This window comes from Lissotriton helveticus, chromosome 2_2 (genome assembly GCF_964261635.1).
Source record: "Lissotriton helveticus chromosome 2_2, aLisHel1.1, whole genome shotgun sequence".
NCBI classification, from domain to species: domain Eukaryota; kingdom Metazoa; phylum Chordata; class Amphibia; order Caudata; family Salamandridae; genus Lissotriton; species Lissotriton helveticus.
The window spans coordinates 42,026,530-42,042,879 of NC_136060.1; the positions used below are offsets into that span (position 1 = coordinate 42,026,530).

A 16,350-nucleotide genomic window follows, 5' to 3' on the forward strand; every position below is an offset into this window, starting at 1 on the left:
CACTCCCTCCACAGGTATCTAGTGAAATCCTCTTTGCCCGCAGAGTAAACTGGGTGGGGCAACGAAAGAAACATATTGAGGGTGACTGTATTTTGATCAACTTTAGAAACAGGTGGGTGGTAGAGCATATATGCGACTGGCATTCAGCACGGTCGTTAATACAAATACAGTCCCTCCCCTTAACCTATACTTATCCCGAACAATCCCATTTCAGAGAGAAGGGGCAAGACTTGGGGAAATTGGGATAGCTGGGATTCAGGAGCCCAGGTAGGCAGTACATACTATGGTCAATCTATAAATGACATCCCCCTTTCAGTCGCCTTTCCTGTAAGTAATAGATTCAGTGCTTTAGATCAGGTAGATTGACAGACCATGAGTAGTCATCATCTAAACCCACTTGATAACCAGCCAGGCTTGTCCGAAACTGGTGAGGGATCTGTGGCCCATGGGCAGATACTGACCCTAAATAGTGTACTGGGGTGTGAGAAATCCCCTAAGGGAGTTACTGATGACAGTAGGGAGGCTAAAGTTTGCACAATGCCCAGTATGGCAATGAACGGTGGTAGGTTCAAACTTTGGTGGCAGATCAAGACCCAGAGGGAAGCAGTAGATCACTATGGGACCGTTTTGGCTGGGGGGAGTTGCGTGAACGATGGTCTGTCCTTTGGCACTCTACCTATGATAATTCAGGTAGGTGGTGCCTTAGTAGCCAGGGGGGCCATCGACGGAGAATTGGCGGTGGCAGAGGACAATCACGCCGATTGTATCCTGATGGAATGCCTGCCGAGGGCAATAGGAGCACTGAGGTTCACCAGACCACTCGAATGCTGGGCGCTAACATTAGAATTTTGTCCTGGAACTTGGCTGGAATTAAGAATAAATTATCTTGTCCAGATTGTGGATCTTTTGTAGACAACTGTGATGTCTGCCTGTTCCAAGAGACGTGGGCCCGGGAGGAACACCAGAGAGTAGGTTTTGCTCCTTTTAATATGGTGGCTTAAGTATTTTTCTGGGCACGGACCTGGGCGTTAAAGCTGATCAGATTCCAGCTAACTCTGATGAGGCGCAATGTGTTCTCTTAACACTACCCTCAAAAACACAAATAGCCCTACTTAATGTTTACTCGAGACCTGTACATAATGGGCAAGAATCTGGAGCTATAGAAGATCTGAGACACTTTATACCAACGCTTGATCCAGCAGTTGTACTGATAGTAGGAGGTGATTTCAACTGACAGTTTGAGCCTCTAAATAATCCAATCCTAGATGGCCCTACTGAGGAGGACGAGCACTGGTTGATACCTGACCCGCAGATTCCACCAGTCAAAGCTTGGTCGCCGCTGGTCTTACAACTTAACTCCCTTACCTTGGCATTATCATTGAGGGCATGTAATGGGAGGACAAAATCTGATAGACCAGGCCAGTTCACGTTTAATAGAGAAGGGCAGAACTCGCTGCTTGATTACATCTTGGTTGAAACTTGAGCTCGGGACAGGGTTCTTGACTTTCAGATTCACCAGAGGCAAGACAGTGAAAATAATGTTCTAGTAATGACCCTAAAAGCAGGTAGTTTGGGTTTGTCTAATCCTCCACCAGCACCCAATTCAGTGCAAAATTTATTGACTTTAGCGAATAATAGGCGGAGAGTGAGGTGGTGTCACATCCAGAAATCTCCAATTAAATTGGCCAATTATATACCAACAGGTCCTACCATACTTAATTGAAATGGGCGAGGTAGGTCGAGCAGGCCCACAAACAGGGATTCAAGATAGGCCCTAAAAATCCACAAACACCTGACACGAAAATTGGTTGATGTGTTTCATCCAGTAGGAAAGCGAAGGGTAAAAAATGATTCTGTCTGCCCTTGGTGTAACGCAAATTGTCGTGATGCCAAACTAGATCTGCTAATTGCAGTAAAGGCGAAGGACAGGTTAGCAACTAAGCAGTGTAGGACTAGGTACAAGCGGACTATCATTTCAGAAAAGAAAAATTGGGAAGCCGAGAAGTGGGAAGATCTTATGATTGCCCTGCATGAAAAAGACCTGAAAACATTCTGGCCAATAGTTAGCTCTGGGGGAATGGGGGGCGACCCGCACTGGAACCTAATAAAGCGCCAGCAGTTTGGGAAGCACATTTTGGGGCATTGTATGCTGATCAGAGCAAAGAGGGTACTATCTCTCCCTCTCCGAAGCCCTTCCATGAGTATCGATTGGAAGGGGCTTGGGAGATTATTTTAGGTGAAGTAGAATCCGCCATTGATAAACTACAATCTAACAAAGCACCTGGTCTAGATAAGTTACCGGGGGATCTTTTTCGGATGGAACCGAAAATCTGGGGTCCGTACCTGTGTGCCCTGTTTAATGCCATCTTAAAGGGTATGGATCCTCCGGATACTTGGCGTGGGGCCGAGATAGTCCCCATACACAAAAAAGGTTGCCCTCTCCTTCCGTCTTTCTATAGGCCTATTAGCCTAATAGACACTACCCAAAAACATATGGGATGGGTTATTCTAGACAAAATACAGGGCTGGATAGAGGAGATGGAGATCCTAAGTCCTTATCAGGCAGGCTTCAGGTCGAGTACATCAACCATCGACCAGATATTCAGACTTCAGGTCCTATACTGGAAGACGGTGAGTGTTGAGGGTGGCAGCCTCTACCTCATATTCGTTGACCTGAAGTCTGCCTTCGATTTAGTTCCTAGAGAAAAATTGTGGAAAGTATTAGGTGACCTTGGAATCCCACCATACCTTCTGGATGTGCTAGTGAGGCTGCACAGGGAGAACTACGCCCAAGTTAGGTGCGGGAAACACGGGGAACTGTCAGCACGTTTTCCAGTGAAGCAGGGGGTTTGTCAGGGGTGCGTCCTTGCCCCCACCTTATTTTGCCTCTATATCAACGGGCTTTTTGAGCACTTTCTTGGTGTTAAAGATAGTGATGCTCCAAGGTTAGTCTCGGGGAGGGTGCCTGCGCTGATGTTCGCGGACGACACTTTGTTGCTGTCCAAAACATCAACGGGCATACAGCGCATTTTGGATGGCTTCGCTGACTTCTTTATCTTCAGGGGCTTGGAGATCAACTTAACTAAAACCAAAATTATGATCTTCAATCCCCCCCAGGACCACTCGTCCGAACTGATCGTTAGACGGCACCACACTGGAAAGAGTGAAGACATTTGAGTATCTTGGCATCACTCTATCAGAACAGTTGGAGTTGGATACCCAACTGACCAGGGCGAGCCTAAAGTTAACACACACAGCGGGGGGGATAATGAAAATGCATAGACTGGCTATGTTTAAGCCAGCCACCCCTATCATTGAAATTTATAAAGCACAGGCCAGGGGGCCACCCTGTATGGGGCTGAATTGTGGGGATAATGTAGGCCCTCCAACCTTTTGAAAGTAGAGCATTCCTTTATGAGGCATTTGTTGGGACTCCCCCCTAGCACTCCCTTTGTTCCTCTCCGAATGGTCTTAGGGTTGCTGCCCATTGATGAAGAGATTGCTTTAAGGCCCCTCACGTACTGGCATAGGCTATGGGCGACACCTGAGCTGTCTTGCTATAGAGACGATCTCAGGGGGGTTTTGCCTAGCCTAATTAATAAGAAAATCCCGTGGCTTAGCCACATAAGGGTTCTTAGTACCAGGATAGGGAGGCAGGAACTTTGGGAAACACCGGATATAGCGTGCACGTTAACAACTAGGGTAGATCTTGTGCGGTACTATAGGCATCATAACTTGACAATCCTTCAAGAAAGGTCTCCTGGTGGTCTCTTGACAAAAGAGTTTCTACAAGTGAAGGCCGAATACAAATAAGAAGAGTTTTTAGATTTGATCTATCCTCCTCAGGCCAGGAAACTATACATTCAATATAGATTGGGGACTCTTCCTCTTTTGACGTTTACCAGTAAATGGGATCATGCAAAGAATGAAGAATGCCCGGCGTGCAATTATAAGACACAGTCTGAAATTCATGTGTTTTTCTTCTGCACTGCATATCTTGCATCGCGTAAACGATGGATAATCCCAATCTGTAGAAACCTAGGATTTAGAACTGTTTACAAGCCTTTAGGATCTTAAAGCACGATACCCATCCCCCTATTGTTTTTGCTGTCTCGTGCTTCCTGAATGGTATGTGGCACAAGCGCAGGAGTTTTTTAAAATAATTGTGTCTAGAGCCCTATGTTTGCCCGTTTCTTCAAGAAATCCATGGAGGCACATACAACAGGGTTATTTGTATTACCCATTAATTGAATTTTCAAAGTTGTTTTATCTGATTCCAGTGATGGTTAAATCATATTTTTAAATTGTAAAAAAATTAGAATTCATGATTGTATTGTATTATTTAATATTATTTATTAACTCATTTGTCTTAATGTACTTTTATGGCCCGAGTTGACCGAAATAAAGTTATCAAAGAAGAAGATAATTAGAACATTGGAATGTTGGTAGCTCCATTGAAAACAATGTAGTGCTCCGGGCTTATAATGGCTGGTATAAGCCTGGAGCTCCAACATTCCAATGTTTCTTTGTTCACAGCTCTGGCTGTGAACAAAGGCTACAGGGAGCCTGAGGGGATTCCAATCCCCTCACGCTCCCATAAGGCTTTATTTTTTTTTGTTAGAACATTCTGCCCTCTAGTGGCAGAATGTTCTAATAGCCTTAGCCCTTCGTAGCTGGGCTATACAGGCTATTAAATTCCCTCTCCCTTGTTAGCGCTGGAGAGGGCCTTTAATAGCCGTTATAGCCCTCTACAGTGGGCTATAAGGCTATAGGGAAAAACAAACATAAAGAAAGTGGGAAATATAAATCCATAATATAATCTAACTTGTGGAATTATTGTATATAGTGCTGTAAGCAATACAGTACAGCTCAGCTAATATTTTTCTTAAAAATTACACATTTGAACACTTCAACTGTAGCATATAATAATGAGAGAAATACCAAGAGGTTCATCATGTTTTCTTAAATGCATGGATGCCTCTACTCCTAACCACTAGCATACCAATATTATATTATTTTAAGATGTCTGAAGGAAAAACGTTTTTCTAATTAATTTATCTAATTGTGATATTGCCAGTGATTAGTTAATGTTAATATGTCCCATTGATTTTCAGAAAGGGGCTATCGAGAGGAGCTTTGGATAACACGTTTACAGCGAAGGATGGAGAGACTCTTCCAGTGCATTTTACCAGGCGTGTGCAGGATGCCATCCACAATTTCACCAGGTATGCAGTTATGAGATCACTAAAGGATTGAAAGTACGGTATATGTAATATTATGTTATACTTTGTGTGAATAGATCAGTCTTGGCAATTTCAACACTTTTGGGTGGCTAGGTCGGAAGATTTTGGGCTTTTTGTGGGTGTTTATAAAGACCTGGGCTCTGTTGGCCTTTTAGATCATCTGACCCTCCACCAATCGCATGTGAGGGTAATCAGCTCAGAGTTCGATTGATAGTGTGCATGTCATGGTCTCCCTGTCCAAGTTCTGAATCATTTTCTCGCTGACGCAGATATAGAACCTGTCTTCGTATTCTATAGGATCAATTTATTTACCTACCTCCTTTTACCTTTAGTCTAAAAAAACAGTTTAACTTGCATCACAGTTCTACATCAACCCCATTGTCAAATCACTGGGCTCAGCCAATAATAATTTCAATTATTTTTATTACTTCAAAAATTATTTCAAATTATTTCACTGGGCTCATCCATTGTGTTGGTGTCCGATGGCTTGTCATCCAGTGGTTGCCAGAAAAATGAGTACTGTGCTATTTTATATTTTACATAGTTTCTTTAAGTTGTCAATAGCGCGGCACATAATTGGAAGTTTTGTGCTTTAGCAAAATTAAGAGTATCTTCTGTTTGAAATCGCTTTTGTTTATCTGCTTTGTCAACTTTGTTTCTAGTATAGTCATCTTCAGACTTTTGATTTGGCTACATAAGTGAGAACAATTGAAAGTAAATCCTATGGTGTTCAGTAGGTAGAAGAAATACTAAGGTGGAGTCTTAACATTTCTCGCCTACAAATTTTCACAGCTGCAGATTGACACTAATTATGGGCCTGATTTAGAGTTCGGCGGATGGGTTACTGCGTCACAAACGTGAAGGATATGTTGTACGTCAAATTACTAGTGCCATTAAATATAACGCACTTGTAATATGGCTTACGGCAGTGGTTCTCAACCTTTTGACTTCGGGGGACCCCCACTTTATCATTATTGGGACCCGGCGAACCCCACTGAATCATTACTGGAACATGGGGAACCCCACTGAATCATTATAGGAATTGGAGATCTCCCCCAACCGCCTGAGTCATCACTGGAAGCCAGGGACCCAGGCCTAAGCATTGTCGATTATTTGAACCGCAAAACAATACACAAATACAGATAAAAGGCATTCATCATGATGACACATTTTGTTTAATTTGAAAACACATATAAATTAAAAAATGTTTTTTATTAATTTTAATAGAAAGGTTGGAGCTTTTCTAAATTCAATTGAGGTCACGCATCATCCATACTATATTCTGTTTGATACACTTGCAATGCTCCCACAAAACAATCTAAGGATACTAATTAAATTTTTAGCCACCAAACGTCAAATTCTTTCACATTCACAGTACTTTTTAAAAATGTTCAATTATCCATTTAGCTTCTTTATTTATATACACTTTATTAATCTGTTAATATTATTTAATTTTCTAAGTAATTGCAGACCCCCTGAGGAGGCTATGCAGACCCACAGGGGTCCACGGACCACATGTTGGAAACTACTTGCTTACGGGATATCGTCACGTTTGTGACAGAGTAACTGATCTGCTAAACTCTTAATCAGGCCCTATATCTGAAATGCAGAGAGTGTCAGATAAATGTAAAATATGGATAGTAAAGCAATAGCTAAATGTTCTATTTGAAAAAGCCATGAAACATAATCAAAAGCTATTGAGGAATGAGCCGACATTATTTGAATGTGCTCGGTGGTGTTTTGAGGCACAAAAGAAAATAGAGAAATTAGTCGCAAGAGACCCGGCAAGAAAGGATAAAGCATAATTACTGAAAGCAGTGCTTTAAATGGGCCGGTTCTGTCAGGCACTGAGAACCTGCACTTCTTTGTTTTGAAAGGGAGAACACATACACTTCTTAGCAGAGATGCAATACCTTTAATGGTAGAGTACCAGCAACACTCAGAAGCAAGCAGGTACTTTGGTATATGGTACCCGCACTTTTCTATATTTCCATTTCAAGCACAAACTGAAACAAAGGGAAACCGCATTAACAACACGGCCGGAACCACGCATGCCTTTACAACGCATGCGTCTTTACCTCAGCGAATATGCCTGTACTGATCATGCGAATATGCCTTTATCACGCATGCCTTTACAATGAAAATGTAAGGATTTCACGTGTAAGTATATTATATTTGTATATGGCAAGAGCGTTTTTAGGGTTTAGGGTGGCTATGGGTTTTTGGGTGGTAAGGGTATTTTTAGGGTTTAGGGTGGGTATGGGTTTTTGGGTGACTAGGGTATTTTTAGGATTTAGAGTGGGTCTAGGTTTTTGGGTGGCATGGGTATTGTAAGGGTTTAGTTTGGGTATGGGTTTTGGGTGTCAAGGGTATTTTTAGGATTTACGATGGATTTGGGTTTTTGGGTGACAAAGGTAGTTTTAGGGTTTAGGGTGGGTATGGGTTTTTGGCCAGCAAGGGTAATTTTAGGGTTTAGGGTGAGTGTGGGTTTTTAGGTCGCAAGGGTAATTTTAGGGTGGATATGGGTTTTTGGGTAGCAAGGGTATTTATAGGGTTAAGGGTGAGTATGGGTTTTTGGGTAGCAAGGGTAATTTTAGGGAGGGAACAGGTTTTTTGATGGCAAGGGTATTTTTAGTGTTTAGGGTGGGTATGGGTTTTTGGGTGGCAAGGGTTTTTTTATGGTGGGTATGGGTTTGTGGGTGGCAAGGGTATTTTTAGGGTGTAGGGTGGGTATGGGTTTTTAGGTGGCAAGGGTAATTTAGGGGGGATATGGGCTTTTGGATTGCAAGGGTATTTTTAGGGTAAAGGGTGAGTATGGGTTTTTGGGTGGCAAGGGTATTTTTTAGAGTTTAGGGTGCGTGTGATATACTTGTAGGTAAACTTTCACCACACGTATGCTTTTACCATGCATGCCTTTACCACGAACATTTATATATTTTAATTTTACAGGTAAGTATAAACCCTTTCTATATACACATAAGGGGTTTATACTTACCATTAAAATACTTAGATTTTTTTGGTAAAGGCGTATGTGTGGTAAAAACATTTGTCATAAAGGCATGCGTGCTAAAGAAGGTTGATATTACTCAACTCCCCAGTTTTTTTGTAGCTATTTGCTTTGTCCTATTCACATAAAGCATGCAACCAAAATCATGCATAAGCAGTCAATATACTTGCCCCTTTCTTTTGATCTGACCTACTACTTTATAGAGGCTTGCTCCCTCCCTGTTCTTCTCTCCTTTCTCACACAGGTTAGATCTTAGAGCTCTGATTTCCCCCCTCTGTCTCACCCTTTTACTGTGAGGTTAGATCTATAGCACAGGGATACACTGGTTGGTGTAACCATGCGCTCTACAAAATGCTTTATTATTATTATTATTATTATTATTATTATTATTATTATTATTATTATTAATTTAGGGTTTTATTTGACTTTTCAGGTTATGAAACCATGTTTTTTTGTGAGGCATAGTATGTGCCACCAACCAAATTATTTGTCATACTGTGATTATTCCACTTTTGGCATGCACTATACCCATGCGTGTTTTTCAATCTGTGAAAATGCAAGTGTCATGTTCACACCAAGCCACTCATTCAGAGAGCACTCGCATGCGATGCTCCGCTAGGTGTGCCCTCCTGGTGCATGCATCTGCTCATCCTCTGAAATCGGTAGGCGAGAGTGTACGGCAAACCGAATAATATGCGTTATTGTGTAATCTATTTATTTTTAACTATTCTTTGTGCCTCAGTAATTTTAGTGACATAATCTTCCAATCGTATTATGTACCGGATATCTTTGAACATCACAACATCAAGCATCATATTTCCCCGCACAGGCTGGCACGAATGTACACAACCTCATATTTGTCCCAGGTGTCACGACAAAGGCACTGACTTTATACATATGGTGTGGACGTGTTCCCACATCATAACATACTGGGGGAAGGTCTCTGACATACTGGCCGCGGCAACGGGAACCACAATTCCAATTCAGGGCGCACACTATCTGCTAGACATTATAAAAATGAATGCACCACGTAAGAACAGCATCAAATTTATTGACTTGGCACTGGTTCTGGCCAAACGCTCTCTGGCCATGCCTGGAAGTCCCTGACGGGCCCATCCACTAGACACTGGCTTCTCGATCTTCGACGTGCCCTAGTGGCCGAACCCGATACATTGACATCTCAACCCCAATGCCCAATGGCTCGGGTGCAGCCTATGGACTGTCAACACTATATAACCACTATAGAAGCCAGACTTCGGGATACAAACGACCATGGGCGACATAACAATAACACTGACACCGTAGCTGGCTAACATAACTGGGACACCCCGAGTACCTACACCAAGGCACGCTCACAAGTGAAGCGATGGCTCCCACACGCGGGCGTGGCAATCAGATACACCTGTCTCACACCTCTGATAAGGCCTGACCGCACCCGCATACATCGAAACACCTACTATGCATAATTCATCCCCTACTCTGCTCCCATAGTAGCACCAACTACAGCAGGGCACAGATATTTCGCATTCCGCATACGCGGCACATTCAGCAGGAACATACTCATGATAATCATAGGACAGGCACACTAGTAGGGTGGTTTAATACATTTGTCTTTTTTTTCTCCTTTCTCTAATATCCTGTTTAGACACAGCTTTGAACAGTAACATCTGCTGACAATCTCTGAAGTGAATTAATGTTGATATTGTTTGTTAGTAATGTCGAGCATAGCGATTCGCCCCATTGCACCCCACCCAGTGGGCACAATAATGCACAGAGGTGTACTTCATTTTGTACTTTACAATGATGTATTTACAGCTGTATGTTGTGTTGAGTGTAAAACGAATAAAGATTATTAAAAAAACATCAAGCATCACGCAAGTATCCATGTCTGCACACCATACCACTTCACCTCACCCAATTTGTATGAGTTTCCTATTCCTCGGGGCGGAGGTAACGGGGTGGCCCCGTAAGCAAACCCTATGATATCTGTTTCTTGTAATAATGAAAATAATGTTAATAACTGTTTTGTGAGTAATACCTCATGCTATGTAAAAGCAGAAGATGCAAGTGATTGGGTATCTACTTAAAACAACAAATCATCCATTGTCTAAACCCTATCTATAGTGGGAGCACCACTGTTGAAAGAGACATTCTAAATAAGGAAAATTGTTAATACATTCACCTACGTTCCAAATGTTGTAGATGAACAGAAAAAAAATATCACCGGTCCTGAAAAAACAATTCACTTAAACACCAGCACTGTTTCTGTATAGTAATTGGTCCTAAAGAAGGCACAGTCCACACATGGTGTTCCTAGGTCATAGTATAGCACATTTAGACCTAGGTATTTACTTTTTTATTTTAGCAATCTATATTTTTGTAGCATGCAGGCGGTGGGACTATCTCTTTCAGAGTTTTTAAGCATTCAGCATAAATAGAAAGCAATTGAAAACTAGTGTCCTGATTTACAAAGGTAAATTTTTACATTTTATTGTACATTTACTATTTTTTTATTATTCACAATCTACAAGTTTCATTTTGCTGATGGTAATTTTACGACTGCGGACACTCTGAAGTCAGGGTAGAGAACTCTGTGCATAAAAAGATAGGACAGGCCTAACTTTATATGTGTGCAGTCAATGCCACGATTGCAAAGTCACTGCAGTCAATAAATTATTTTGATTAGAATTAAACTCAGTTTGTGAATACCCAAAAAATTGTAAACATACATAAAAGTGTACATTTACCTTTGTGGATCAGGCCTTCTGTGTTCGATTGAAACATTCACTCATCCACTGTTAAGTGTTTCTGGAGCATGAAGTAACAACAGTATGAACCCTGGAGTTCTGTATAGAGATAACACATCTGAATGTTATTCCATTTTGTAATGTTGCCTGACCATGTTTCTTTATCTCAGCAGTGTTAGTAATGTTTGGTTAATTAATATAACCATACGTAATGTTGGATTCTGTTTTTATCAACAGTGAATCCATTTCTTCAGTTTCATCCAGTGGGCAAACCACACCAACAGACATGAACAACTCTTGGTCTGGAATACAGAGCTACACCACTGGCTTGTCTACTGAAAGAAGCTCTGTTTACTCCTGGAGGGATGATGTAGGTTACAACTGATACTTTTTCTTCCAACGCATTGCATACTTATTTTAGTCTCTTCACTAAAGTTACAACCTTCATTGAATAAATATTGTAAAATCAGATGATAATAGTATGGATCTTGCGTAAGACATTTTTCAAATGCCTGGTACTTTTATATTGAATTTATAATACCAAGTGCCCAAGAAGCCTAAACACTTTCTGTGTCAGAGTGAAACAAGTGGAAACTACAGTATTTGACTTGGAGAGGTTGCAAGCATACATCTAAGAATTATTTTTCATGGACCACCAAAGCACTTGAACTCTCATGTTCAAATGATAAATAACAAATTATAATGTAGTCTAAACTCCTGTTTACTCATTTGTGTAACAGCTTTACTGAGAAATATAATTCAAATTCTAATCATGGTAATATAACAATTCAGTCACTGGATCAGAAGGTTCATGGGAAGCTTGGAGCCCCCCCAACAATGTTATTATACAGTGGAACTTCCGGCCCAAAGGTTCGCTCATATACACATTTTTCAGGCTCTTGTTTACAAGTTAGAGAAAAACACAGAATTTTGTTGTGAGTTTGTAAATTGAAATCAATCTGTTCAAATTTGGTATAAGCTGTACACCACAATTCAATTTACATCTCGGGCTGCAAATACTACTCAGACCATTTTTTTGTCTGTAGTAGGTGGTGCTAACTGGATTACATGAACTATTTTTTATAATTTTGGATGAGTGTATGGACTAAGAATATGGAGATTTTTTTATTTATCCATGCCTTTGTCTTTCTCTGATATTAAACATGGTGCCAGTGCTTAATTTGTAAAAATATAATGCCAGTGCTCTTGTCAGGAGGCCACTGCAGCCTTTATCACACATTGCCCATGCCATGCTGCCAGTGATAGTACCAACACAGCCACTAACCATCACCCTTCTACAAGTGTGGCAATTCGGACTATTTCTGCCCTCCAAAGCTTTAAGAATGGTTTGGGCTGCAGATAATGGTAATTTTTAATGTATATTGAATTAATAATGACCTATTGTTGAGGTCATCTCTAAATTAGCCAGACAGCACCACATTGTGGCAGACTGTCACAAGCGCTGAATTTTGTAGCGCGGGCTGTATCGCAAGATCCGATGCTGCCCGTGCTACGAAATTCGTTTTATTAATTAAATTGTTTACTTACCTCCAATTATCCATATTCCGGTTTTTAGCACCCTCCCACCCTGCCCCTCCCCGCCCCGCCTTTCTGCCCCACCGCAACTCCCTCCACTGGCCGTGGCTGCGTTTGACGGGCTTCTATGAGCCTGCCGTACGAGACCGCCCTGAAGGGTCGGGGGCTCCATGTCGAAGGTTGTTTTGTGGAATATATATATATATATATATCCTTTTAAAACCATGTAAATAGTGTTTGAAGACTAAAGAAAGGTGTTAGAGAGTTTTAGAATAGAGGTTAACAATGAAGAAGGGATAAACTAGGTATTTGGGAACAAAAGTAGGTGGGACAATGCTGTCCCTTGATCTTTTTGTAGGTCAAGTCTGGGCAGCACATGCGCTGCTCTGCAAAGCATGCTGTATTCAGGTATGTACTTGAAGCTCCGCCCACTCTCCTCCCATATTTTTCATTGGCTTGTGTCAATGTCCACTGTAAACTGTGGCTTTTCATTGGCCAATAGGCTTAGTAGTCCAGTAGTTAGCTGTTGCAGGCAGAACACGCTCTCTCCTAACGCTTTAAAAAAAATCTTTATAGCTTGTGCGCCAAATGCATATGCAATGCAATAAGTGTCGCATTTGTGAGAGTTTGAGCTATTGGCATTTTAAATAACCATGCCTTTTTTTTATTTCAAAGTTTTAAAAATAACACACAAATAAAAGGCATTGTCATTTACAATGACAATAGCTCAAATGCATGACCTATTGCATTGCAAATGCTTGTTTTTAAAGGGAACTGCAGGCTTTTTTTCTACCTCCTCCTTCTCATGTTATAGTCCTTGTTTGACTTTTCTGTATCATGCTTAATATCCTCTTTCATAATACAGTTAAAAGAGAGGTAGGTCTAAATCGAAATGTTCTCAGATTTACTCTGCATTCCCTTTTTTAGACCTGCTCCGTTTCTTTATAGCTATTTTATCTCGTCATCCAAATTGAAAATCTTTGCTTCTAGATTCCTGCTATACCCCATGTATACTTACCTCCCTCTGTTTATATAGTTGATCAGTACTTCTGTGATGTGCTCCAGCTTCTACTTGCTTTTTTGTCAATGTAGGATTTCTTTTCATTTAAAAATAAACAGAGCTAGTGTCTTTATCATTGTAGATCTGGTATTAAAGGATATATCATAATCTCTTTCTGTTTCTTGCATCCTGATGTAGCCAGGGTTTAATTTGGGCCGATGGTTGCCGTGAGGGCCACCAGCACTTATCTTTGTGGATCAGCACTTATTTTCCCGCATCACATAACCCTGGGCGGCCAACTGCGCTATGCTCACGAAGTTTGCGTAGTTTGTGCTACTGCCCGCTATGCGAATTGCACGTAGCACAGTGCAAAATCGCATAGCGTAGTTGCCATTTTTTGCTCGCTCGCGTTCCTCAACGCCAAGTTGGCGACCGCGAGCGAGCAAAATTACATCCCAGCGAGACTTTTTCCTCGTTCGCGAACAGCAACATCAAGTTGGCGATCGTGAACGAGGAAAATAAACTTCCCAACGAGATTCTCAACGTGGGGAGGTCAGGTTTCCCATTGCGGGTGGTCACGTATGCTCGCGACCGCTCGCGATGAGAAACTACCAGTCCGCGTTGAGAAAGCTGCTGTTCGAGTAAAAATCTACTTGAGCGGCAAAAAACGACAGCTCGCAGTGTGCGAGATGCCGGTTTCAATGATTGCACAGTGCGGACAAGCATCCGACACTGTGCAATCATCGCGCTATGCAATTCGCTACGCGTATATCGCATAGTGCGAAGTGCACGCCCAGGGTAAATATTTACCAAGTGCAAGAAAGGGGAAAACAAACAAATTGGAAAGATGGGGGAAGAGAAAGACGGCAAAACCACCATAAAGGGGGAAAGCAGGAACCTGCAAGAGCGAGAAACAGGGGCAGGGAGTGTCTGGTAATGGTTCAAAGGCTACCAGCCTTAGTATTCTGCATGCCAAAATTTAAATGCACTGGCCGCCGGATTCTGAGCATAGCTGGGGAAACCAGCACTCTTTTATTAAGTACTGGATGTAGCACAGTTTTCAGCTAATGTTTCTCCTTTGGTACCTGTAGCCCCAGCAAAAGAATAGTGTATACAAAATTCTTCTTTGTATTTTGACTTCTAAAGACAGTTGCCAACTGTGAGTTATGTCCACCTACATTCTTGTTCAGCAAGGGGAAAGACATTTGCTTTGACCAGTGCTAATTAACAAGATTGTAATTTAGCACGTGCCCAGAGCAAATGCTTTCTTAATTCTTACCATTGTGTGCATAGATTAGCAGAACTCGCAACGTTGACTAGCCATGAAATGTATTAAACACAATATATTTCCTCAACATAATATCACTCATGCATTAATTTGTAGCTTTTGTCCACAAATATTTTCCTTTTTACTGGTTGAAGTGTCTGCTTTTCTATTAAAGTCTTTAAGCATAGAATTAGCACAGTGCCATCCATGCCGAGATAGAACGGGACAAAGACTTTTACCATTTCTACAGCAAAGTCTTTAAACATAGGATTAGCGTAGTGCTTAAAGACTTTGAAAGAAAAGCAGACTTTTGAGGTGAGCAAATTTATAGTATCGCTGGTGTTGAGGGTGCTTTATACAGGAGCTGATTTCCACCGAAACTCGAGAACTACCCAGAGTTCTCTGCTTCTTATTTGCATGATTTATGCGTCACTCTGTGCCTGAAAGGGTTCTGTTTTGTATATAAAATATTCACTGATAAACCAAAGGTTACAGGGATGTTTAGTTATGAAATAGAATTGATACACCTAAGAAATTCACTAGAAAAAAATCAAAGGTTACAGGGACATTATAGTTAGGAAATAGAATTGATAAACCATAGAAATTCACTGCAAAGACCAAAGCTTACAGGGACATTAGTTAGGTTCAGACTTCACTCGTACAAAATCAGAGAAATTCAGCTGTTTTAGTTACCTGAGCTAACTATCACTTACAATTCACTGCTTATGACCTCACATATTACAGCACTCATGACATGGTCAGTGACTTCACTCATGACATTTCAAATGTCCTTTCACGGGCCTGCCGTCACCGGAGGCCGAGAACGATTGGGAAGGGGGGCTGTGTGGCCCCCTCCTGAAAAACAACAGAAAGCCTTGAGGAGGGCAGTCCAGGCTGACCCCTTCTTGAATATGTGTATTTTTGTCCCAGGGTGGTGGTGGTCCAAACAGCCCCCCTAATTTAATTTTGTATGTCTCCCTGGGGAGGTGGTGCTCCCTGGTGCCGGGGGGTCTGGACAGCCCCTCCTCTTATTAACTCATAAGCCCCATGGAGGTGGTGGTCTCCAGGGCATAATTAAGCCCCAGGAGTTGGTGCCCCCTCCTTTTACTTCCTGCATGCCCCTGGCCCCCCTGGGGCTAAAGAGTAGAGGGTTGCGGGAGACCGCAACTTTTTTCTGTAGGAGCCACAGATCCAGCGTGACTCTCGCTGAATGTAATTTTTTTTAAAGGCTGTATTTTGCCCTGTGAGACCACCCCAGGAGGCCTAGGGAGACAGGCCATTCCTACCCTGCCCCTTCTCTTTTTTTAAACGTTTATTGTGGGACCCGACTGAAGCCAAGTGGCAAGATGGCTAGCAACACTTCCTGGTTGAAGTGTTGCCAGCCAATCACATTTGAGCACTGGGACTGTCGGATCCTCGGAGGATCTGCATCTCTATATATACAAATTTGGTTTTCCTTTAATATTTCTAAAACTACTGAACGGATATACACCAAATAACAAAAAGAGCTCTTTCTGAGCCAAGAGCTAGCTTTCTGCCAAGTTTACAAA

At 41.8% G+C, this 16,350-nt stretch overlaps 1 protein-coding gene across 1 annotated transcript in view; it reads left to right on the forward strand.

The window, feature by feature from the left end:
- The window catches only part of LOC144821265 (protein FAM149A-like), a 212,666-nt gene that overhangs the window by 42,772 nt on the left and 153,544 nt on the right, over window positions 1-16,350 (forward strand). Inside the window, exons 2-3 of the mRNA XM_078678089.1 lie at window positions 5,115-5,225; window positions 11,235-11,367. Of these exons, the coding sequence (XP_078534215.1) occupies window positions 5,115-5,225; window positions 11,235-11,367 (244 nt within the window). The remainder of the gene's footprint in view (window positions 1-5,114; window positions 5,226-11,234; window positions 11,368-16,350) is intronic.